We start from the raw sequence: 23,252 nt of genomic DNA on the forward strand, positions 1-23,252 counted from the left end.
GACACTCTGGATAGATCTACTGACTGTCTCGGATTGGGCTACCGGTAGCAGCAGTTGGTTGCATCTCGTCGCGGAGTCGCCAAGGCGTAAGGCACGGGTGTTTGCAGTGCATGAACTCTGGCCAGTCGTCCCCGTACGCAAAATGCGTACGTATTTGTATCTACCGTACATTTCCTCGTGTTTTGGGCGAATCTGAGCGGTACGACGCTGTCGAATTGGGCCTGAATTTGCCCTGAACCAGCCGCTATCGAAGTAAAATTAGGTGTTTTGAAGACCACACGGGAATACTGCGGCCATGTCTTCTTTCCTGCGTCGTTTGTTTGAAAATCGGAGTGTTTTTGAGCTCGTAGTTTCGTCTTCGTTGTGGAATGGCAGTGCGTACATTCTCCTTGGAATTACCAAAGTCACACCCCCGTTTCTTACATTACTATAGTCCATCGGCCAAATCTCAGAAAGGGCCTCTTTCGGCGAAGGTGATGCACTGAAGCTCCAACTAAACGCCCTTTGGCACACTAGCTCATGAGACCCCATAGAATACGAATCCGATTGTTGGACGTAACGTTGCCAATCCAGTCCAGGATAGTCGAACTGGGTCGAATACCTTCTTCCGATTTTCGTAATTTCGTCCACCATTACATCTTTCTCATCGACTTTTTTTCGCTTGGCGAATGTTCTTGAGCCGCTGAGCAGAATCTACGCACTCTCGAACACTTGAAATGCCTGCATGTTGACGGTTCGCAAGATTCTAGCGAGCTTGGTGGAAATCTATTATTTATTTTGACATTTTTGGGGAATCTGAATTAGAACGGTAGAAGCTCATTCGGAGAAGACGGCGTGTCGCCGCTGTCGGGTTGTCGCTACTGTGTTTCAGACGTATTTGCTTGAACGTGCTATTGAGGATGGACAGAAGATGAAGTGACGGCTTTCTTGAACACGGACGTTGTGTCTACATTGTAGCTGAAACATCTCATCTGGCGTCTAGAACGCAATTATTATGAGTTGTGAGTGCCAGCTGAGCTGAACACAAGCTGGACACCATTCGTCAGCTGGGAATTTGCATCGAAGCTCTTGATAGCCACGATAAGCATAATTATACAGAGGTAACCTTGTTTGACTCAATACGCATGCAGGTGATACCACTAGTGGCACTACAATGTAAATGGTGCAAAATTGATGCAACAGCGAATAATTATGTACTTCGTACAATCACGAACAATTGTAAGGCAAGTGTTCATGCCTGTCATAGAAGAATTTCAGCCCGGAAGTCTTGTTGTCATGGTCATAAATAATACAGGACTTGAGTTGGCTCTGGACATAAACACACTTGTGGTGAATACGGTCATTATTGCGAGAAAAATATTTAGCCACTGTATGTTAACTGATGCCGCACTACACGCAATATTTCATGTACATGTATGCGAGACTCAATTGCATCCACAAGGCCGTAGATGCATGTAAGCACACAATGCTGTACAGTATAAGTAGTAGTCGACATGTGGTGCCTTCCTGCTGCACATGCACATGCGGCAAGTTGGCAACGACACATGACCTATCTGCACCGCACAGCGTGAGCTTAGAAAGGAATATTGCACACATAGTGCTATTTGTGTTCCGATATCGTTAAGCCGGTATACATGTACCGTAAAATCCCGCCAGAGCGCCCTTACCTTCTCGACGCTTCAGGTGGGGAGGGGCGGATGGGCGGGTCCTACTTGCCGCATTCAGTGCTACATGAAAAAGTACTCACCCTACGAAAACTGTTCGTGCATCTCGTACACCGACCAAAGGTCAAGAGCCAGGAGTCGTACAGACCCGACAAAACGCAGGGTTTGTGCGATCCCTGGTCAAGAGGGTGGGCACTGTTGCGTACATTTCCAACGGGGTTGAGCACGCGTCTGCAGTACAGTACGGCATCACAGACTGTGACAGAGTCATACGAGGATACAATCAATCACGTCCCTGACAAGAAGTCAGGGAGGGGCGGATGGGAGAGACGGGGCGCTCTGGCGGTACTTTACGGTACTAGTATCCTTATACATGTACCTGGTCACTCGATAGGCGATGCCGACTGTACTAATCTTATCCATATTACCCGATAGGCTATAGCACACTGCGTCTGATCACTATGCAACAAAACAAGAGCTTTGGAGCGAATATACACTGAAGCAAAGTAGGTTTCAACGGTACAGCACTAGTCACGATGAGGGGAGTTACGGGGATGGTTAGGCCGTGACACATAGATGATGATTGTTTTAAAATGATTCATGCACGGTGGAAAATTACCACCAATGGCGATGATATTGCTTTCACAACAACGACATCAGTAGGAGCAGTGACACAACCTTACCGCTCCAAGTAGGATTTACAAGCAAGTGAAGGGAGAGCAGACTGGTCTAATAGCAGACCGGGTCTAAGCAAGGAAGTAATCGGCATCAGAGGTGAGCTTGCACATCAGAAAACAGATGATGATCACCAAACACAGAGAAGTTGGCTATGTGTATGTTTGTGTCAATGTGTGTGTGTGCGTGTGTGTGTGTGTGTGCATGTGTGTTTGTGTGTATGCGTGCACATCTGTGTGTGAGAGAGAGGCAGACAGACAGATAGCATATGGTGGGAGGGATCAAGGTCTGACCTCAGAGTTAAATGCTGACGGTGTGGAATAGCAACAGTGCGAAATCGGGCAAGGTGGTTAATGGCCCACACTGGAGCCGAGTAGGAGCGCCAGTGGTTGAGGGCTAGCACAGGAGTAGCAGCAGCTCCAGCCTAGGAAGATCAGCTTCTGGATGAAAATCTCCCGGACACAGTAGGTACCAAGCTTCACTAGCAGATTGCCGGCAGGGGTGCACGGCGAGCACCCGTACATCCCTCAAGCCACCAGAGCCGCAGTACTTGGACACGATCCAGGTGCTTACCCGCCAACAATGCTGAGAAGGCACTGGAGCCATACAGGAACTTATGATCGAGCATGACCACAGACTTGAAATACAGGGTCCGGCGTTGAATACTGAGACAGCGACGTCTCCTCCACAGAACACCACTCAGCCCCACCATTGCATTATTTTCGCTTTTTCATGATTTTTTCAATTGTGTTAGAGCACACAGCACTCGATGCAACATTTACCAGTGACTAAATAACTCCGCGTCTCCGACCATAACTGCAGCGTTCCCGTGAGCCTGTTGGATTTCCGTCAGCCTGTTGAGATTATCTTCATCTCGTCACATGTGAGCCTGTGTGTTTCATCCGTATCGTGGCACAATTACACAGACACGGTTTCCAACTCAGGCCGGTTCCGTTGCTCGAAGGGTTGGCGGTAAGCTACGCCGTCTGTGGCTGCATGGGAACTTGGCGAGTCGTCGTCTTTCTCCATAAATCCTGATCGTCACGCGAACAACAGCCACTATTGCCTAAAAACTACGACACAACAGTATCAAGCTCGCCCCAGCAGAAGGACACGAATGACGAGCGCTAAGACGGAGAAAGAGAGACAGGGTTAGCGAGAGCTGACTAGTGCAGGTACGCTGTCATCCCCTGAGGTGGTGGGCGAAGCAGCGTAGTGAAACGAAGGAAGATAGAAGGCATACGGAGGCACCAAAACCTATTGCCTGTCACATACTAAGTGCCATTTAGGGTTGACAGCTGTCAGCTGACAGCCTCAAAAATTTGAAAATCTGCTCAAAAAAACTCTCGATCAGAACTCTGCGCACTCTCAAATGGAGTGCACAGTAAAAAACTCGGCGACGAAGAACGCTTCGTATCGACGCCCTGGACTGAATTCGGCACGTCCAACAAACGGAATAGTGTTCTCTGATATATTCTCTACGTGCTGGGTATGGTCGCGTTTAGTTGGAAGCTCAGTGCATCACCACTTTCGATTTTGAGACTTGGCCGATGGACTACTAGGAGTTTTGCCGGCAGCCACGATAGTTTTTATCCCTGCTTCCATACATCCTTTCATTGAATAGCCAAACGAAACTTTGTGGCGCGCCTTAGTTTTTTGTGGCGCGGGGGTCTCAAGTTTGTCACTTCGAGTTGTACACAACAGCCACATCATCTCAAAGGACCAAAAACACCAAGTGAGCCAAGTATTTCAACGTTGCGATTTTGCCTGGCCTACTGTGAAGATGGAGACTTCTACTCGGTAGCAGATACTCGTATCAATAAGCTGGGAGGGAGAGCGTGACGAGTAAAATGTTGGGATGAAAAGAGCCACATTCTCTCTCGGAAAATGTCTGCAGAAGGCTAGATTTTGCATGCACGTGCGAGATTCGCATCCGCCGCGCACATAGCCAGAGTCGAAATTGTTGTACTCTCGGATTTGCCGCCATCTTGACGAGTACAAGGCTCTGCTCGTAGAATCTGGTCACTAGTCTGTACGTGTGTCAGTCACAGCCTAGCTACTGTGAATTATGAAGTGAGTGTTGGCGCCTCCAATGCCGGCAATGGCTTCGTTTCATTCAAATCCCGAAGTAGCTGATGTTGATGTTGAAGAGCAGCGGTCCATCCTGCACCACGCGCTCTCCTCGGATTTCCAGTTTGTCCGAGTGTTAGCCCATGGCTCTCAGGGTAGCGTATTCGCTGTGCGGTGCACGCTGGACGGACTGCCGCCTAATAAATTATACGCGCTCAAGTTGTTCTACCACTATAAACGAAGTTGGAGTTCGGCATTCAGGTCGACTGGCGGTCGGTCGCCCATCCCTGCAATCGACGACATTAGCAGGCCTACCCGTCTTCGAGAGCATGAGTGGGTGAAACGTAGTCGAGTCCTGAGACACAAGAATATCGTTGGTATTTTGACGTGGTTTGAGGATAGCATTGAGGATGAGCTGTGGGAGCAGCTACCTGATCATGCGAAGGGTGCCGTAGATAAGTCAGCGTCTGCTCGCGGTGGTCGCCGTGGTCAGTTTGTATTGTTTGATCTCCACGAGCAAACAGTAGCGGATTATGTGAAAAGTCGTGTTGACAGACCAGTGCCCTATGCACAGGCCAAGAAATGGTCCATGCAACTGCTGGATGCTGTGTGTTTCTTGAAGGACAATGGCATAGTGCACTGTGACCTGAAATTGGAGCACTTGCTACTGAACAGCAATGGCGACATTGTCCTGGCAGGGTTTGGTCGTGAAGAGTACCTGTACCTCGAAGACGAGCGGCAATTCTCTACCTACGGTTTGGACAACACCCAGCATGCTGCACCTGAGGTTCACAGTCAGTCCTACTGCCGGGGATGGTCGGTTGGCGGCGGCTGTTCATGGACTGAGTATGCCATTGACAGGCAGACCGGCTGGACTGTGGGCGTCCTGATTTACGAGTTTGTGATGAAAGCTCATCCGCTACCTGACTATCCGGGCGCGTACAGAAATGGTGGTGCGGTGATGTACAACATGAAACATGTCGACATCAAACCATTACCCAGTGAGTACGTGACTGAGTTCAACACGCTAGTGATGACATTGCTGGAACCGGACCCAGGAAAACGTCCCATCCTCACTGACACTCGACTATGCCTAGAAGCACTTCACACCGGTTCAGCAGATCACCTGCTCCAAGAAGTAGCAAGGGTGCACCAGGAGCATGAACAGCTCAAGGAAAGCACCAGCAAGCTACGTGAGGAGAAGTGTGTCCTGGAGAATCGTCTCCATGGTTACGAAAGTGACAAAAGGGAACTCGAAGAGCGTATCAGAGTGCTCGAAGAAGAAATCGCCAAACTTGAGGAGCAGAGTGCAAACCTGAATGTTCTCTTGTGGAAACATGAGAGGACGCCACTGGTCACTGTTGTGCAAGAGATTGCAGAGCGGCGCAGCAAACTGCGGGAACGCCTTACTGCACTCAACACGGAGGACACGCAGGATGTTGCACCCACACGGCTACTCTGCTCGGATGTGGAGAAGTTGCTGAAGGTCATGGAGACGGCGATGGCGCGAGTCAACGAGCTACACGTGCTTCGGGAGAGACTGCCGCTACCTTTGGCTCATGGTAGTCTTCGCGATTCGTGCACTTCTTCATCTCTAGGTAAGGAGATGCCGTATTTCTTCGTTGTATTTTATCATGTATTTTTGATGGAAATTCTATAATAGCCGAGGCCATTACGTGACGTACAGTGACATCCTTCTACTTGATGTATGGTGATTCAAGCCTCCAAAATCCAGAGGGAAAATTTCAGAGCGAAGCTTTTAATAGGGCATGAAAGCGAGGACATGAGAAGACTGTTTCATGATGGTCCTACATGTTTTTGCGCTGATTCCGCTTCGTCTCGAGGTAAGGAGATGCCGTATTTCTTCATTTTATCATGGAGACGGCGATGGCGCGAGTCAACGAGCTACACGTGCTTCGGGAGAGACTGCCGCTACCTTTGGCTCATGGTAGTCTTCGCGATTCGTGCACTTCTTCATCTCTAGGTAAGGAGATGCCGTATTTCTTCGTTGTATTTTATCATGTATTTTTGATGGAAATTCTATAATAGCCGAGGCCATTACGTGACGTACAGTGAAATCCTTCTACTTGATGTATGGTGATTCAAGCCTACAAAATCCGGAGGAAAAAATTCAAAGCAAGGCTTCTAAAAGGGCATGAAAGCGAGGACATGAGAAGTCAAAATGAATTCTGCCGAAAGCAAAGTTAATCAGTAAACCCCTGTGTTTGTCGGACTCTATACCAAGGGGAATCCTGTACAGTCAACTTCGCTAATAACGACTGCGGATAATGAAAATTCGCGAATAACGACAGAATTTCCATGCCCAGAGCAAAGTCCCATCTAACTGTAATACATATAATGAGACTTCGGGTATAACGGCACTTTGCGAATAAGGACACTTTTCTGATGCCCCGCCGAGTGTCGTTATACGCAAAGTTGACTGTATGACCAGACACATTTTCATGGGCCAGAGTTCAGTACACTCATACGTCCTTTATCAGGGCTGTCTGGGACTGCGCACTGATCGTAACTTCGAAATGTCTGTAACGCCGAATCACATACATTATGATGGGGAAATGCCATGGATATGGCATGTGACAAAAGAGTAGTAATATTTCAACTGACACTCGTCCAAAGTGTGCCCGGTAGACTGAAGTGCCCGTAACATCGGTGTCCGGATAACCAAGGTATGAGTGTCATTGAAAATTCACCACAACAAGCGGACCCCAATCAAACGCGGGATACGGGAAAGATTTTTTTGAGCTCTCAAGTTTACCTGTGACAAACAAACTTATACAGTAATCGCACCGCTCTGGGGAATCGTGTGTTGCTCCCTACATGGAAGCTCGCGCTTTTCTACCGACTCACTTGACTGACTCACGACTGCCAGCCAGAGCACATGAGAAGTCCATCGAACCTTCCACTTGACAAACCTGCAAGAAAGCACCACTCCCTGCTCAATACACAGTGTTTCGGGGAATTCACCCCTCATCACTTGAGCTTGAGTAGGCTGAAGAAGATTGTATCTGAAGAGCACAACTTATAGTGCTCTCCAGACCAAACCATCACCAGGGATACAAACTTACAGAGACGCTTCGTTTCAGCGCGACAAGCATCTCATGAACACCAGATGGCAGCATGAGGCAGTATCGCTCATGGAGGTGCTGGACAAACACCAAGGGCTGTTGGCCATTCGCAACGTCGTTGCCTCCAAACAATCTAATTATCAAGCCTGCACTGGGGACAACATTGTGAAGAAGAGATTGGTGCGACTTCAGCGTTAATTAGGGAATCATGTCTTGCTCTGTACATGGCAGCTCGCGCTTTTTCCTGCCGACTTGAATTGTCACTTGTATGACTCACAGCTAACATCCCGAACACACGAGAATGGTGCTTTCTTGCCGGTGTTCCTGCCGTTCTATGCACCGATGGTAGTCCCCAGTTCTCTTCGCATCAGTTTGCTGAGTTCTGTAAGTGCTGGCAAGTAAGCCATGTCATGTTCTCTCCCCACTAGACGCAGAGTAGTGGGCACGCCGAAGCTGCTGTCAAGGCCATGAAGCGTCTAATCACCAAGACAACAGTAAATGGCAATCTCGGTGCAGGTGACTTCCGCCGAGGGCTACTGGAATGGCGAAACCCCGCCTGGCTCCTCTGGTCAGAGCCCGGCTGAGCTCCTGTATGGCCGCGCTCTTCACTCGTTTGTTATGGCACATTGGAAGGAGATTGATTACTCCTGGCTATCCAAGGCGACAACAATTGATGAGAATGCCATGCCATCTGATGATGCAGTCGTAGACACATAGCCAACTCGTCACTCATTGCAGCAGCTCCACATCGGCACCCACGTGGACATTCAGCACCCACGCACCAAACAGTGGTCTATGTGTGGGATCGTTGTTGCTGTCGGTAGTCATCGGGATTATCTAGTGAAGCTGGCGAGTGGTCGAATTTACTGGCAGAACCGCAGATTCCTGCGTCCGTATCGCCGACTTGTACCTGCATTGTTGGTTGTCCTGTCGGCTGCTGCTGCCGCCTCTGCCCTGCCGCCACCGTTCCGCCTCAGCATCCGTTAGCGCAAGCCACCCCAACGTTTAAACATCGGTTCACATCATGGAAAGTCCTATGATTAACATTTTTGATCACTACTGTCAATTTCTGCTGCCTTGGCTTTGTTGTTTTCATTCTTCATTTTTGTTTTATTTATGGTACGTGTTGCAGTCACATGTTTCGCAACATCTCGAAGGGGCGTGTTGTGCATCTACTCATTACGTCATATTTGTGTTACTTTGCATGCACGCACGCACACGCACACACACACACACACACACACTACTACTACTACTACTACTATGTACAGCTACCCTATCGGGCCACGCCGCTCCCAGAAGCGGGAGACAACGACAAGAAGAGAGAAGAGAAGAGAGAGAAATCGCAAAGTCAACAATATTTGGCATGGCGTTGCAAGTCCTGTGGCCTTGAGAACCGTCTTTCGCAATGCTCGCATTCATGACGGCAGTTGTTCCTGGCTGCACGTGACATCCGTTTCGCATGGTCACAGTGATGACGGCTCAAACCAGAACGAGAGCGGAAAGAGCGGCGACAAACATCACATCGAAAAGAGTCAGATTCATGGCGAATAGATACAGTGGGGACATCCGTGGACACAGGACAGCGATGCACAGCCAGTCCTCCAGCGCTCCTCAACCACCGCATGCACTTCATACATTGCCTGGCACCCTTCTGTTGTGACACAGGCAACTTCCGCTGGGCAATGCACTTGTGTCGGGCCATGTCGTCACGGCGGCGGAAGTCTCTGGCACACAGCAAGCAGGGCAAAGGTGGCGAATCATCTGTGTGCAGTGGTGGCTCAGCAAGGAACATCCTCCAGTTCTGCCGGTCTTGGGCATTCTGAAACCAGGAATCCACGCCAGCTGCCTTCATGTCTCTCTGGACAACGTCTTTCCAGCGCCGCCGGGGACCACAAGGAGGGCGACGACCACTCAACCTTCCAAACAAAATCTGGACGGGAGCACGGACACACACACACACACACCTCATACCTCAGACCTGCCCATCCCGGAAGCGATGATAGCGAACAGCTATGTTAGACATAGCAACTTGTGCTGGGATTGCACCATTCAACAGCTTGCAAGGCTGATGAATTGACCGCCACTATTTTTAGCCTGGTATCCACCACACAGCTGATTGAAGTGACTTTTTCTGGCCAGTGAATCCCTATTTTTCATTTTTTCATTTTTTCATATTTTCTTTTCTTTTTCGACACACACACACCACACCACATACTCCGGCATACTCTGGCTGTTGGTAACCACCCAGGAGAATGAAAGAAGAGCTACTTTGAAGTAGGAGAATGAGAAAGAGAAGAAAGACGTGTGCGGCCATAATCGTCGGGAATTGAACCCGCAACCTCTCGATTGGAAATCGACTGCACATACCACTGCACCATATGAGACACACACACACACACACACACACACACACACACACACACACACACACACACACACTTTTTAGGAATCTGGTTCACCTGTTGAGTGTGCTTCTTCTTCCTGTTGGTTTTTTTACACGTATGTTTCCGTTCCCAAGTCTTCTTCTTTTCTTCTTCAGCATCGAATATATAGTAACGCATCAGTTTGCGCTGCAACAAGGGCGTGCGTGCGGCGATGGAAGGTTTTACTATGAAGGATGTGGTGCGTAGGTCGCTCGTGTTACACACGGCCGTGCTTGGTTTCTTTGCCAGGAGAGGGTCTCTGACCAAAGACCGGGAAGATGGTCCAGTCATTGCTGGTGGATGTATCGCAATGCTGTAAACCTAAACCGCCCAAACGCCGGGTCCGGATCCATACCAAAACTGTATCTGAGTACATTCAAATGCATGGCCGTTGGAGGCTGTTGGCGAGTTGTATGGCTGGGGGCGGGGAGTGTCCCCCGGCGGGGGTCAAGGGGCCAGAGCCCCTTGCTGGGGAAACCCCGTGCTAGAAAAATTTTGGATTCCATGTAATAGAAAACACCCCTGATGCATATCTTGAACATTGAAAAAATCTCCACTTTCGAAAGTTTTTATTGTTTTTCTGAGCATTTAACGGTGACCACCGGTCGCCAGAAGTGTGATACGGCCATGGTCGTACCAGTCGTACCGACTCCAACGGCCCTGCAAATGTCAGCGTTGTCATGACACCGGGCTGGCTGAGATGCACCGGTAGCACATTCAGTCCCTGTTATCCGAATATTCAAACTATTCAATAGCTGACATACAGAGAAACATGCATTGAGTAAAGCGAATCACATTTAAAAAAAGCAAATGTTCAGATTGCCAGGAGCATAATCATTCGCAATTACGGCATTCTACTGCCCAACAAGTTTCGGTGAAAACTCAACCCATTGTCACTTGACCAGCTGGTTTTTTTGTTTGAAGCAAAATATCACCTTTTAGCTTGCATTTATCTTGTGTACTTGAATAAAGTCCGGCGAGGTAGATCGAACAACAAAATAGCAGTAATTGATATCAGTGCTGGTCTCTGATTTCCATTGTGTGTCTGCATGCTCATATCATCCCTGTGCTTAGGTGTTTCAAGGCCAATCCCTGCGTGGTGGGTAAGCTCTGTCGTATGTAGCTGGTGCTCTGATTCTCCTCATCATAGATGCCAGTGGTTATTGTTGTTGTCCATGAACACTTGATTTAGTTGTGGTGGTGGTGGTGGCAACTACTACGACGGCGACTGTGTGGTGGGTGGTGGCGATGACGGGGTGCCGGTGGTGTACGAAAAGTGGTCCTTATGCACATTGTACAGATGTACGGAGTTCTGTACTCCAGTCAGTTTCAAAAAGATTAGCAATACTGGCAATCGCCCGGGGAGTTTGGCGTCTTACCGTATGAGCGCTCGAACGCTGCCTGAAAAATCTCACTGTGAACTCGAAGAAATATTCCGCGCGAAAGCATGAAGAGAACTCACTCATGTTGGTACATGTACGTTTGGTTTACAACGAACGAGTTAGGCTGTGTTTACGTGAGGTGTTTCAACCCAGGTTGAGTTCGGCCCGGGTCAGATTTCAACCCGCCATGTACACAAAATTAATGGCGCGTTTACATGACGCATTGCGCTTGACCCGGGTTTAAATTTCGCCCCGGGTTGATTTCAACCCAAGGGGAGGGTTGAAATCAACCCGGGTCGAAGAAATCGTACTAACGTACTTCTATGCGTATCTCGCGCCAGGTTTGAATAGCAGCGCACAGGCAAATTTCGCTCAAAAGTATTCACGTGATCATGCAGGACTCTAGAAGTGGACTTTTGGCGGCATATCAGTATTCGACCCGGATCAACTGCCTTCATGTAAACGCTCACCAATTTTGTCTATCGTACAGACTTTCAACCCGGTCTGAACACGACCCGGGTTGAAAATTCTCATGTAAACACAGCCCTATTCCTCATATCGATGGGATATGAAGTCAGAGAAGACATATCGAAAGTGTGGTAAATGTTGACGAGCGGCCGCTTTGTAACCAAATAGTCTCTTTGAGCTGCGATGCAATTTTACTCTCACCATGTGACGAAAACGACATCGACGCAGACTCATTCCCAACGCCATGACTTGGCAAAGCTTTCCATGTGACTTCGACGACATTTTGAGAAAAGCAGACGCCTGTGCAAACTGATAGGACGGCCTTGACTCCTAAATTCAAATAAATTGGCGATCTTGAAATACTAAAATAGTTCTGACAAAGAAATCGATGGATCGATGTGCCAGTGTATTCAACATTCAAATAAATTGGCGATCTTGAAATACTAAAATAGTTCTGACAAAGAATTGATCGATCGATGTGCCAGTGTATTCAACATGTACATCTAGGTACAGCGCAATGACTTCCGTATTCACTCACACCGTTTCAGTGTTGTGGGTGTGTTCACATGGCGTGAGCCAGCCAAGTGTCAGTCAGTTCGGCAGGAAGCGCGAGCTGCAACAATAACAAGTCGTTTGGCGCAGCCACCTTCTTTGTCTTGCACGATCAGCAAACCATTGGCGCTATGCATGTGCATTTGACCAATTTAGCCCAGTTATCTATGGCTTTCAAGCTTCATCACTTTGAATGGAACTAGCAACTAGCTAGATCTTTGTCCGAGAAAGGTTTTTGTTTGAAATGCCTTCAGGGCTCGTTTCTTAGTGGAAATAGCAGAAGAAAATTTGGTCATAATACAAAATTATACTGAAATTCTTATCAACCACCACACCACACCGCTGCGCTCTCCGGCCGACCTCAACACGTTGCCACAGCACACCATCAGCAAAACGACACTTCAGTTGGTACTCTCCTCCTTCAGACAGCAGCTGTTTCGATCATCAGGATCTCGTCAGTGAAGGTTGATAATGTAGAATGGCTAACAGATAGTGAACTTCACCCTTTTGTAGCAAAAAAGGGGGGAACATACTGGCGCATCTTAGGCGCAAAAAAGGGGGGAACATAATGGCACATCTTAGGCACAAAAATTAAGGCGCGAAGATTAAGGCTAAGCAAAGGCGATACTGATAGACTACACTGAGGATACTAGTAATATAAAGGGTGTTAGTGAGAGTACAGTCATGTAGTGATAGCCAGGTGTGACTTCGATAGATGGCACAGCATAGCACGGCAAGTAGCAACGCGAGAGGCCCCTGGGGCATTCACTCCATCCACTCACTCACCACACCACACAGCACAGCATCTCACTATTGTCACGTCACAGCCATTCTTCAGTTGCCATGATAATGCCGTAGCTTGGCAATGAAGAGACGAAGTGACAAACACATGCTCACAAATTATTATCATTCGAGAGGCCCATGGGGCATTCGCTCTTGACACTGCACCATGGTTTGATATCCGCCATCTTTTGCATAGCTACGGGAATAAAGTTGAGTGTGCTACTCTGCACTGTGCCTATTTATATTGAGTTATTGGATCGAGTTTAATTTGCCAGTAATCCTTCAGATGAGACGGCCTCGAAATGTTCAGGTAACGTACATGTAAATGTGCAGCTCGCTCATTCATTGCGTTAATTTTATCTTAAGATATAATCATTTTTTTAGGGCTGAAACGATTATAGCAATTACTCAGTAACCGATCAATAATTCCTTAAAAAAACTCAACTAATCATTACGTTATAGATTACTAAATAATGGGTTTGAGTCCAAAACTGAGTACTGGTTTGAATGAGTTTCCGCTGTGGATATGCAGTTGCCAGGAGTATGGTTCATGTTCTGAGGTTCAATTGACTTCAAAACTACCATGTTTATGAGCTACCCTTCCACTAATGCAGGTTTTTGGTACGATACAGACATAGCTTGTGGAAACAAGCAAATAAATTTTAACACTATTTCAATTTGCTCAGGATTAAAATCGATTAATCGATCTTTAAGCTAAAGAGGAATCGACAGGCCAAAATCCGTGATCATTTCAATCTTTTAAATCGTGTTATTATATCCTATTCTGAAGATCAATAGGAGAACACCTTACATCAGAAATCTGTTCCTCTAAAATTATTCATTTATTTCTGGTTACCTCTTTACCATTACTCTAGTCTTTGTTGTTTCAACTTGCAACAGAAAACTCGCCAAAATAGGCCGACCGCAGCAAGTCATGATGTCACAATCGACAAAGACAAGCTAGAAGTAAGAGTCAACATGCTTGCTTGTGTGTGGATATAACGTTAGGATGGCGTGTGGATGGCGTCCTGATACTGACTGCCTTCACCCTGCCCCTGCCAACTGGGTGGTGGGAACGTAAGTCAGTGGGTTCATATCTTGAAATTCACCATCCGGTGGACATTTCCGGATTAGCGGAGGGAGGATCGAGTTCCGTCCGTCTGTCCGCCCCCCTGTTCGTCCGTCCGTCTGCTCATGTGTCTGTGTAGCAACCTGACTAATTTGGGTTGTAAGCTGCAATGGCCGACTGTGCAACAAAGAACTTGAGGCCAAAGAGAAAAATTCATTTCCTTGTGCATACGTATATGATTATTGAGTGTGACATAAGGTCCAAGTCACTACTGGTGTGTGTATTTGTGTTTGTCTGTATATTAGTCTGTCTGTGTGTCTGACACAGCAGAAGATAACCAGACTTTACAACAACAGCATGACTTGATCTGGACAATTCTCAACCTTCGACAAAACAGATCATTCTAAAGAAGTTATGCATTTGTGGAAACTTTGACATAAGTCCGAATCAAGTTTTGGGTCATTTACTGTTGTAGGTTGTAGGTTCTTTACAAGATCTTTGCTGGTGTGTGGTTGTATGGAAACACCATTCTTAATCTACATGTATGTCTATATCTGCATGTGTGTACATGCGTTTGTTTGTGTTTTGTGTGTGTGCGTGTGTGTGTGTGTGTGTGTGTGTGAGTGTGTGTGTGTGTGTGCGTGTGTGTGTGTGTATGTGTGTGTGTGTGTGTCTGTGCGTGTGTACGTGCCTGTGTGCATGCACGTGCATGCACGTGTGTGTGTGTGTTCGTGCGCGCGCGCGTGTGTGTGTGTGTGTGTGTGTGTGTGTGTGTGTGTGTGTGTGTGTGTGTGTGTGTGTGTGTGTGTGTGTGTGTGTGCAAATGTGACATTCAGGCTATCAGGATTGCCTTTGCTGAGCTACAGACAGTGCGAAAGGAATGTGCCAAGCAGCAAGACGAGGTTCACAAGCTTCGTAAAGATACTGAAATGTTGTCAGGAAGATGCAAGAGAACCGAGACAGCTTGTCAGACTTTCCGAGCTAAGATTGGTCGCGCGGAAGAGAGAGTTTCCGCTGAGGAACGCCATGTAGCCAAACTCCACGCACGGTTAGCTGAGTACGATGAGAGACCCCTGCATGTGCTGAGCAGAGATGCGGCAGTGATGCGCTCTGACCTATCTCAACTCTGGTCCACTCCAGGTGAGACAAACGTCCAGGCTCGCCATGAACTGGAGGAGCTGTATCGACTGTACGACCTTCGCAAACGCCTAGATCTAGATTTTGATCCTAGTTATCAGGATTGCGATGAATGGAGCAAGCCTGTGGATCGACTAGATTCGCTGGTCAAGACGTCGAGACAGCAGCTGGAGATCTGGAATCCGGAGATGGTCCAAATTCTAGGAGTCCTCACTGAAATGGCGACATCTTTGGTACGTTCTTATCCTTTTAATAATGTTATAATGATCGAACAGTAGGCTCAAGTAATATAATACAAGGTGATATTATAGCAGTGCAACGAGAGAATCAGGAGTCGCAGTAGGGCTTTGTAATGCAATGGCAGCAATGCCTGGCAGCAATATTAACTTCACGAAATACGATTCACGAATAATTTGTCGTCTCGGTTGAAGGACGAACTACTTCTACCCTTTCGCCACGCCACACAAACAAAAGGACTAGGAAACTAGTTGTTCTCGTTGCCGAGAGAGAGAGAGAGAGAGAGAGAGAGAGAGAGGGAGAGAGAGAGAGAGAGAGAGTTTTTCTAAAACACACTTCAGGAGCCGACGAGAGAACTGACTTCCCACAAGACAAGACAAGGAAATATATTGTGGGGACGTGGCAAAAGTGGGGCGATGGAGACGAAATCTGTGTTCAAAAGTGGGGCGATGGAGACGAAATCTGTGTTCAAAAGTGGGGCGATGGAGACGAAATCTGTGTTCAATAGTGGGGCGATGGAGACTAAATCTGTGTTCAAAAGTGGGGCGATGGAGACGAAATCTGTGTTCAAAAGTGGGGCGATGGAGACGAAATCTGTGTTCAAAAGTGGGGCGATGGAGACGAAATCTGTGCACATGTATAATACAACTGGTCCCGAACGGGACGGCAGACAAAGACGGCAGACAAAGACGGCAGACGATCAAATACGACGGACACAAGACGGCAACTGGACAAATACAACGGAGACAAGACGATGAAATGCGTATACAACGGGGACAAGACGAGAAAGAGTGCATACGGAGGGGACAGAAGATGGTGCAGCCGCATGTACTAAGCATTTGAAGACAGCGCAGCAGCGTGTACCAGCAAGAGTAGATGAAAAGCAGAGTGTGCAGCTTGGGGCCTTTTCTGCTATGGGTGTCTGTCACGGCGAAATTCCGTGATTACATCACATTTGGCGCAGATCTGAGGCGGGAATTGGCGTAGTTCGTGCAACTGAGCTGCAGTTGTGCAGAAGGAGACCTGCTTGAATCCTGCTTGTTCGCACTACATCACTAGAATGATGTAATCACGAATTCTGCCGTGACAGCAACCCATCCGAGCTGCACACTCTGGTTTTCATGTACTCTTGGTACCAGAGATCAGCATCATGTACGACACAGAGACACAAACGCAGCCGCATGTACAACACATAGCTACACGCGCAGCCGCATGTACAACAATATGGCATAACATAACTCATTGCCGTGATGATGTGCATTCCTTTGATGATTTTCTTCTGGGCATTAACGTTAGCTCAGGTGGTTGAAACCTTTACAACTATTTTTTAAAAGAGTCGACGAGGAGACGAAAGTTTAAAAAAATTGCAATGAAAAAGACAAAGTGCGCAGCCATTCTATGTTATCTACTAATAGTGATACAAACTACTGTATCGACCTTAAGTTAGAAGATTGGAGTTGAGCACCGCACCCTGAAAGTTGAGCCAAATTCACCGTTGGCAACACCAGTGTCGCCCAGGTGGTATGGTTGCATGAGCTGTGCTGTGTGTGAGAATAAAGCTTTCCCCCTCAAAGAGTTTGTTAAATGTGGTACATGTACATGTATGAGCATTCTTCTGTCATTGGTCAGTTTTAGAACTGCATGTAAAAAGGATAGCCATGGTCTTCTATTTACCTAAATGTACAATAAATTCAGTTGTTCTCAATGTTTTTAAAGCTACGGCTTTCCCGCCAACTTGACTCAGTGTTTCACCCACTCACTACCACCATCCAGAATTCGTGTACAGCCCATGCATTGAATCTTGGACCCGGCAAGGGTCAAGTCAAGTTGGCGGGGAAAGCTCCAGCTGGAACATTGCGATCAGCCGCCATTCTTCTCAACACCACGGTCGCGGCGCTAATGACCCTGGTTTGCCTTGGTGAATGTGCACTTGGTGAAAAGGCTGTTAAAACAGTCATGCAGGTGCTGTGAGATCTTCACACTCTATCTCCAAAGATAGCTGTGCGGCGTGTGGTAGATGACCTCGTGCTGCAGGTTGAAAATGGAGTTATTCTAAAATGTCCATAGTGTAGGACTATGTACATAGATGAGAACAAGCAGCAATGCTGCAAGGAATGCCGTGAGGTGCTCTCGAGTATAAGCAAGAGCACGGCCTTAGCTTTTAGGGTGTCCCCCAACTTGGATACTCATGCAAACTGAAGGATTATCTTTTTACTGTACGTCTGCTATCACAACTATCCCAGTGCAATGATGAGACCTGACAATAGTCTGATCCTCAGGTCAACACCAAGGTTAAAATTCAATTTCTCTCCGCCGTGCCCCTGCCCACCTTGCAAAAGCATTGGTGCAACGAAGCACAGGGGGTATTTCTACTATGTCCACGTGTATAATGTATTCAGGACCTGGCCATGATTATGCGTACACGTTCCCTCTTTTTCTGGGTATGTCTGCGCATGAGTATGTTTGGAAATATGTTTGTGCGTGTGTGTGTACGTGTGTGTGTGTGTGTATGTGCATGTGTGTATGTGTGTATGTGTGTGTGTGTGTGTGTGTGTGTGTGTGTGTGTGTGCGCGTGTATGCGGATGCATGTTTTTGCGTTGATGTCTGTGTGCGTCTTTTTTCTATACATGTGCAATCTTATGGTTTCCCGGGAAATCATACTGCTATCTAAAGGCTGAAAGTGCCAGTCGATCACAACCAAAACCAACAGGAGCTTCAGTAGCATCACCAGCAACAGCAGCAGCACCAGGACCAGCAACTGCAGCAGCAACAGCAGCATCAACAACAGCAGCAGCTGTTGAAACAGAAGCAGCAACACCAGCACCAGAAGTAGCAACAGCAGCAGCGGCACCAACAGCAGCAGCAGCACCAGCAGCAGCACCAGCAGCACGAGCAACTGCAGCAGCAACTGTAGCATCAACAACAGCAGCAGCTGCAGAAACACAAGCAGCAACACCAGCACCAGCTGTAGCAACAGCAGCAGCAGCAGCACCGGCACCAGCATCAGTAGCAACATTAGCAGCAGCAGTGGCAGCAGCCAAAGCAGCAACAGCACGAGCAGCAGTAGAAGCTACAGCATCAGCAGCAGTGGCAGCAGGAAAAGCAGCAACTGCACGAGCAACGGCAGCATCTGCAGCCCCACCAGCAGCACCAGTAGCAGCAGTAGTACCAGGAACCGTAACTGCAACAGCAAAGGAAAGATTGGCAGCACTACTAAGATCAATGGATGGAGATACTTCGCAAACGCGAAGGACTAAATGGACGCTGGTCTAGGAGGGCGCAGTTTTTGCACAATGGCAGCCAGGAGTGCGCGCACGCGACAGCCACCAGCGCAAAGCGTTGTAGGCTGCGGCACGCCGGCAGGGAGAGCGAATGAGACACTTCGCCGTGACCCACGTGAGCGGCTGAGCGCATACATCTCGTAACCAGGGAGTCGTAAAATACGGTACTTTACGACTCCCTGCTCGTAACTCAAAGACATTCGCAAACAGCATCTGCAGCAGCAAGCGATGTTTGTCTGTGAGTGTGTGTGTGTGTGTGTGCATGTGTGTGTGTGTGTGTGTGTGTGGGTATATGTGTGTGTGTTTGTGTATGCGTGTGTGTGTGTGTGTGTGTGTGTGTGTTCGTGTATATGTGTGTGTGTGTGTGTGTGTGTGTGTGTGTGTGTGTGTGTGTGTGTGTGTGTGTGTGTGTGTGTGTGTGTGTGTGTGTGTGTGTGTGTGTGCGTGTGCGTGTGTGTGCTCCATCAACGCGGGCATGGAGCTAATGCGAGCGCATGGCCCAAGGTACGCTGACTAGTTGGCGGAGGCTAGCCCGCTACATGCACGGCCTCAGTAACGGAACTGCCACCGCAACACCGGCATCGCACCAGCTGCGGAATATTGGAATGTTTGGGACGGCGTAGTTTATTGTGCCAATGTGCCTAGCAAGTACTGCTTTTCTCTCTGAACATTTTGAAATCCCACACATACATGTGATTGATTACGTTGTTATCAATTTTTCGTTTCCTTTGTTTTGTTTTTCAAATTCCTCCCATGGCCACCAGTACCTTGGTAAGCTGCCAAGTGCACTTGCCTCAGTTACATACACTGATCTCAGTCCTCTAAAAATAATATAAAAGCTGACAGGATCGCTTTTCTAAATAATCAATGCTGTATGGTTATTGACGTTGTACTCGAAATTCTTTTCAGCTGCTAGGAGAATTTGTCTGCATAGCAGCTCCATCTGCACCTTGATCCTGGAGGCCTAGAGGGTGGTGGCGTTCCTGCGGATGGGGGGGGGGAGGGAGGGCGGGGGGGGGGGGCGCTCCAGCCGAGTCTAACGCGAACCGTGAATTTTATTGTTGTTTGTTGACCGTAGACCCACACTGGGTACACTGGGTACACTGGGTACACTGGCCCAGCGGTCATTAATGTTCTGAAATACAATGCAACTGAATGTGAAGCTGGGGCAGCATGTTGACTGGTTGAAATCGCTCCTCCAATCACCTCCCTCCTCCCTCGGCTTTCCTGCCATCAATGACTGTTTTCAAGGTTGACAGGCGAAGTCCTTGCAGACGCATTGACGGGGAAGCGCGAACCAAGTAGACCACCGCACTACCGGGTATATTAAACCGTATGCATGACACTGATAGAAAGCATTGTTGAAAAGAGCGTGTGGAAATCACACTCAAAGCGTGGTCTGAAATCTTCATGAATATGTAGCTTCTATTCCCAGAAGCATAAATGTGGGAATAATGCTCCCCCGAAACCGGATCGTCATACATATACATGTGGGACACCTGGGTCGCTGGTGTTGAACGGGATTATCCGAACAGCAGCATTGGTGAACTGTCGACGAAATGTCGTGTGACCACTCAGCTGATACTGTAGGTCTGGCACTGTATGTAACATCATGTTACGAAGTAGTGTACAGTGAAACCTGTCAAGGCGACCACTCTGATAAGGCGACCACCTGCCCTAGAAGACCACTGAAACCAGCACCAAGGAATGCAATTTCCAGTCAAATGACCCTGGAGGAGGAGACCACGGCACCTGGTAACAGAGACCAGGTTTTGAGGGTCCCTTGAGCGGTCGTCTTAGACAGGTTTCACTGAACATGACTGTTGTGAAACGACAAGTTCTCGAGAGTGAAAGGCCTTCTCGCTTGTGACATTGTGTTCGTTTCAATGCAGCTGTATCCCGACTCCGCCGTACTGCTGATGTTTACGACGTAGTATACGCTACATGCGCTATGTGCGGTTTGCTGTGGGCGCTGTAGTTGTATGTTGTATGTGTATGCTTTTCTCATATACGCTGTCACTTTCACGCTATAACTACCTGGTGGTTTTAGTGTTAGTTATTCAGTTGTTTCAGTTGTTCATTCATTGTTCATTGTTATTAGTCGATGGAAGTGAAATATACTGTTGAGAATAAATAGTTGTCCTCGTGCCGTGTGGGGTCGTTCGTTCCTGACACTTTAGAGAACCAGAGGGTTCACAACATTTGGCGACCACGCCAGGATACGAAGCGAGCATGGCACAGGAACTATGGATCATCGAAGCCAGCTTTATCGCCAACGGAATTCGGTATGGATTTGAAGGCGATAGGTTGAGAGAATACGTGGAGAAGAGGCTCCGACAGAGCGAGGAGTTTGAAGAGCGCAGTGCTAGACGGCAAGAGTGTGCGCTCCGCGCAGAGTTTAACGAAAAGCTCAAGAAGATGGCCGAGCGCATCGCCGTCAGTACATATTATGAGGAAGCAAAGCGAGATTTGCTTGCCTCGCCCAGAAGGACGCCGGACAAGGCGTGTAAGACTTTGCTTACAGACAAGCAGCGGTCAGAAGAGTATTCGAAGCCAGTGGGAGGATCAGATCCGAGGCCCACTGGGTCGGTACAGTGCATGGCGACATCGGTCGGAGACGCTCAGAAGCAGCTGAAGTCTCGGCCGAAAGAGTTGGAGGCGCAAGAGTTGGAGGCGCAAGAGTTGGAGGCGCAAGAGTTGGAGGCGCAAGAGTTGGAGGCGCAAGAGTTGGAGGCGCAAGAGTTGGAGGCGCAAGAGTTGGAGGCGCAAGAGTTGGAGGCGCAAGAGTTGGAGGCGCAAGAGTTGGAGGCGCAAGACTTAGAGGCGCAAGACTTAGAAACGCAAGGCGTAGTAGCCGAGAAAATGAGAAGGGCGATACTACTGGTTAGTACGGAAGAAGTAAGCGGCGAGACTGTGTGGAACACAGAGATCCGATGTGTGTCCTCGGATTCCGCGCCCGCCCCGGGTCGAAGCAGTGTACCGGTGACCATGTCGTGTGTGACAGCCCACATCGTCGAGCTTTATGACATTATCGGTTGTGTGTTGTCTGGTCCAGCGTCTGCCCCATGTCGAAGTGGATCGGTGACAGTGTCGTGTGCGACAGCCCACAGCGGCGAGCTTCGCGATGTCGAGTTGTCTGAAGTGGTGGGCATTAGTGATATTCTACCATGGCCACCACCGCAGCAGCAGATGACGCGTAGTAAGCCCCAAATCGTTTGACTTGTGAGTTGTTGTACGGCGGTGAGAAGCCCTTTGGTGGGGAGAATGTTGTGAAACGACAAGTTCTCGAGAGTGAAAGGCCTTCTCGCTTGTGACATTGTGTTCGTTTCAATGCAGCTGTATCCCGACTCCGCCGTACTGCTGATGTTTACGACGTAGTATACGCTACATGCGCTATGTGCAGTTTGCTGTGGGCGCTGTAGTTGTATGTTGTATGTGTATGCTTTTCTCATATACGCTGTCACTTTCACGCTATAACTACCTGGTGGTTTTAGTGTTAGTTATTCAGTTGTTTCAGTTGTTCATTCATTGTTCATTGTTATTAGTCGATGGAAGTGAAATATACTGTTGAGAATAAATAGTTGTCCTCGTGCCGTGTGGGGTCGTTCGTTCCTGACACTTTAGAGAACCAGAGGGTTCACAACAATGACAGATGGCATGCAGTTGTGAGTTCGCTCCCCTGGCCTGGACCTTGTGCGAATGCTGCGCTGATGACATTTCCTAAGAAGGTCAAGGGGCGGATCAGGGCCTGATCAGGGCCTGAGGGGTGCAGAAATGAAAATATTACGACAAATTTCTTTACAAATCGTACGTGGCTGGTGTGCTGCATAATGTGCCAAATCAGTCCTGTTGCAGTGTTGGCGGCCACTCATTGCAGTAAGAGTTATCATTCACCACAAAAGTTCGTAGTCAGTCAAGGCGCTACATTAGTACATTGTACTGCCATAGTAGATGAGGAGGCGGATATGCACTGGAGGCTGGATGGAGAAACCCTTGGGGATATAAATGATCGAAAAAAATTGGCAGATTCTGCTCGAAACACAGTGAAGTTAGTTAGCAGAACCACCTTGTTATGGCAGGCACTTCCTTGAATTCCGCTCCATTCTTTTACCCACATGCAGTGAAACCTTTCAAGGCGACCACTCTGATAAGGCGATCACCTGCCTTAGAAGACCGCTGAAACCAGCACCAATGAATGCAATTTCCAGTCAAATGACCCTGGGTAAGGAGATCACCTGGTAACAGAAACCAGGTTTTGAGGGTCCCTTGAGCGGTCGTCTTAGTCAGGTTTCACTGTACGTGTACCAAACGTGCATGAAACACACCAGTAGTAGTACCGTAAAGTACCGTTGATCCGCCCCCTCTCTAATTCCCGCCCCCTGTCGATTTTCTCCTTGTGAAGCGACTTCGGCGTATACAAC

At 48.2% G+C, this 23,252-nt stretch overlaps 3 protein-coding genes across 4 annotated transcripts in view; all 3 read left to right on the forward strand.

The window, feature by feature from the left end:
• Positions 1–23,252, forward strand: part of LOC135811810 (transmembrane channel-like protein 7) — an 80,541-nt gene that overhangs the window by 21,050 nt on the left and 36,239 nt on the right. The window lies entirely within an intron of this gene.
• Positions 4,292–6,069, forward strand: LOC135812940 (uncharacterized). Its single transcript, XM_065326158.1, has one exon. It carries the CDS (start codon positions 4,432–4,434, stop codon positions 6,067–6,069), a length of 1,638 nt encoding a protein of 545 aa, XP_065182230.1. The 5' UTR covers positions 4,292–4,431.
• LOC135811809 (angiomotin-like) lies at positions 6,289–19,779 on the forward strand. The gene is made up of 5 exons (XM_065325053.1): positions 6,289–6,393; positions 10,996–11,024; positions 14,007–14,072; positions 15,012–15,545; positions 18,224–19,779. Exons 1-5 carry the CDS (start codon positions 6,297–6,299, stop codon positions 18,821–18,823), a joined length of 1,326 nt encoding a protein of 441 aa, XP_065181125.1. The 5' UTR covers positions 6,289–6,296; the 3' UTR covers positions 18,824–19,779.

The sequence above is a fragment of the Sycon ciliatum genome, chromosome 3 (assembly GCF_964019385.1).
Source record: "Sycon ciliatum chromosome 3, ocSycCili1.1, whole genome shotgun sequence".
NCBI classification, from domain to species: Eukaryota; Metazoa; Porifera; class Calcarea; order Leucosolenida; family Sycettidae; genus Sycon; species Sycon ciliatum.